We start from the raw sequence: 1,731 nt of genomic DNA, 5'->3' as shown, positions 1-1,731 counted from the left end.
CGGCGCGGCCCCGAGCCCCAGCGCGGTCCCGGTCGCGATCCCCCCGGCCCCGCTCCCGGGGCTGCCGCCCGCGCTGCCCCCAGCACCGAGCAGGGCCCCGTGACGGCCCGGTCACCCCCTGTCCCCGACGGGAGATGGTTCCCGGCATTCCCGGGATTCCTGAGCGCCGGTCCCGGCCGGACACCGGTGGGACAGAACGCGATTGAATCCCTGTAACCGGCTCTTATCCCCTGACCCAAGAGTTGGGTCAGTTCTGACTTGCTCGGCTCGTTTACTCTTGTTCTGTTTAATTTAATTCAGTGTAATTAATCTACAGGGATAATGGCGTCATCTCTGCTTTTAGGGAGCTGTACCTCAATTCGCAGCATCTTAGGTTTAAGTTTAATTGATTTTGAGGCCAAGACCTTAAAGTCCATATTTATCCTAGAGTTAGTTTTGACACCTGAAACCTAGAGCTTTGGCGACAAGAATTAGCTTTGTAATAGTAATAAATATCTGCACAGTCCTTGAGAAGCAGGAAAGAAAAGCCTATAAAACTTATCGGGAACTCCATAAATGCTTATTCTTGTAAGGTTTGCCAAGTTGCACTTCTGTTTCTCCAGACGAGGACTCCCCAAACATGCCCTGAGGCATCACCCACCGCCAGAGGCACGGGCTCAGGTGCGCTCAGCCACACCCACGGCTGAAAACCGAGCCCAGACCTCCAGGTACTTGTCCTGACACATCTGATCCAGCTGTTCTGGCACAGCCAGGCTTTGTTTGCTGACGCACTCGATCTAACATTGTTTATTGTGGGCTGATTTGCTTTCTCTTTGTTTTTGTTTTTGGCTCGACGTGGGCATTTCAGGGAGTCGGGAATCCATAAGGGGTCGGATGATCATGGGGATGCACGGACTGCGAGTCAGGGTTGTGCTGACACCTCCACAGAGGACAGCTCAGTCTTCTCTTGGGGCTATGATGTGAGTAGAACATAATCATCCAAGCCAAATCGAGCACAGAAAGACGCTTGAAATACCAGTGCAAAGACACCTCAGAACAAAAATTATTGGATCTGTCAAAAAATCATGGTAGCGATTATAGAAACAACATTATTTTACTGCTTTCCATCTTTCAGTTCAAAACACATTAGGCTCATACTATTCTGTTAATATTCTGCATTTCCACTAAAAATTTTGGAAATGCAAATCATTAAGTGCACGAGTGTATCTATAAATGCTGTTATTGTGGAGCCCCAGGCATGGCTGGATGACTTTCAGATACTTGGTGTGAGTTTATCAAACTTCTGCATCCTTGCATGTTTCTCAAAATATGGGAAGGTCCTAAAACATTTTTTGGATTTAGAAATGTTTGGTTTATTCTCCTTCTCTTCTACCAAAGCCTAGTGTGTTGATGCCTTCTGGGAGGTGAGATGGAGCTGTTTATATTTAAATGATCCCAGAACTGACCCCATTTTCTGTCCACATGTAACAAAGGGCCTGACCATCCCTCAGGTTCAGTGCTTCCCACCAGTCTGCATTGCTTTTTGTGTTGCTGCTGTTTGTGGACACAACAAATCCTCCATTGCATTAAAATATCACTGAATTTTATCCTTCCTGTTTCTAGTCCTTTAAGTCTTGTAGCTTAATATAATAATATGGAAATTTCAAAATGTTTTAATATTTTTTTCTGCTGTGTCAATGTAAGCTTTTTTTGTGGCTGCCATCCATCTTAAGAGCAGGCTGCTTCATCTCT

At 46.3% G+C, this 1,731-nt stretch overlaps 1 protein-coding gene across 1 annotated transcript in view; it reads left to right on the top strand.

Moving 5' to 3' along the window:
* FAM149B1 (family with sequence similarity 149 member B1) overlaps positions 1-1,731 on the top strand; it is a 15,165-nt gene that overhangs the window by 1,252 nt on the left and 12,182 nt on the right. Inside the window, exons 2-3 of the mRNA XM_031064683.1 lie at positions 603-707; positions 848-959. Coding sequence (XP_030920543.1) covers positions 603-707; positions 848-959 — 217 coding nt within the window. The remainder of the gene's footprint in view (positions 1-602; positions 708-847; positions 960-1,731) is intronic.

Source organism: Geospiza fortis, unplaced genomic scaffold (assembly GCF_000277835.1).
Source record: "Geospiza fortis unplaced genomic scaffold, GeoFor_1.0 scaffold89, whole genome shotgun sequence".
In the NCBI taxonomy this organism is placed as follows: domain Eukaryota; kingdom Metazoa; phylum Chordata; class Aves; order Passeriformes; family Thraupidae; genus Geospiza; species Geospiza fortis.
The sequence above is the reverse complement of the archived record's forward strand: the minus strand, read 5'-3'. Positions and strand labels throughout refer to the sequence as shown.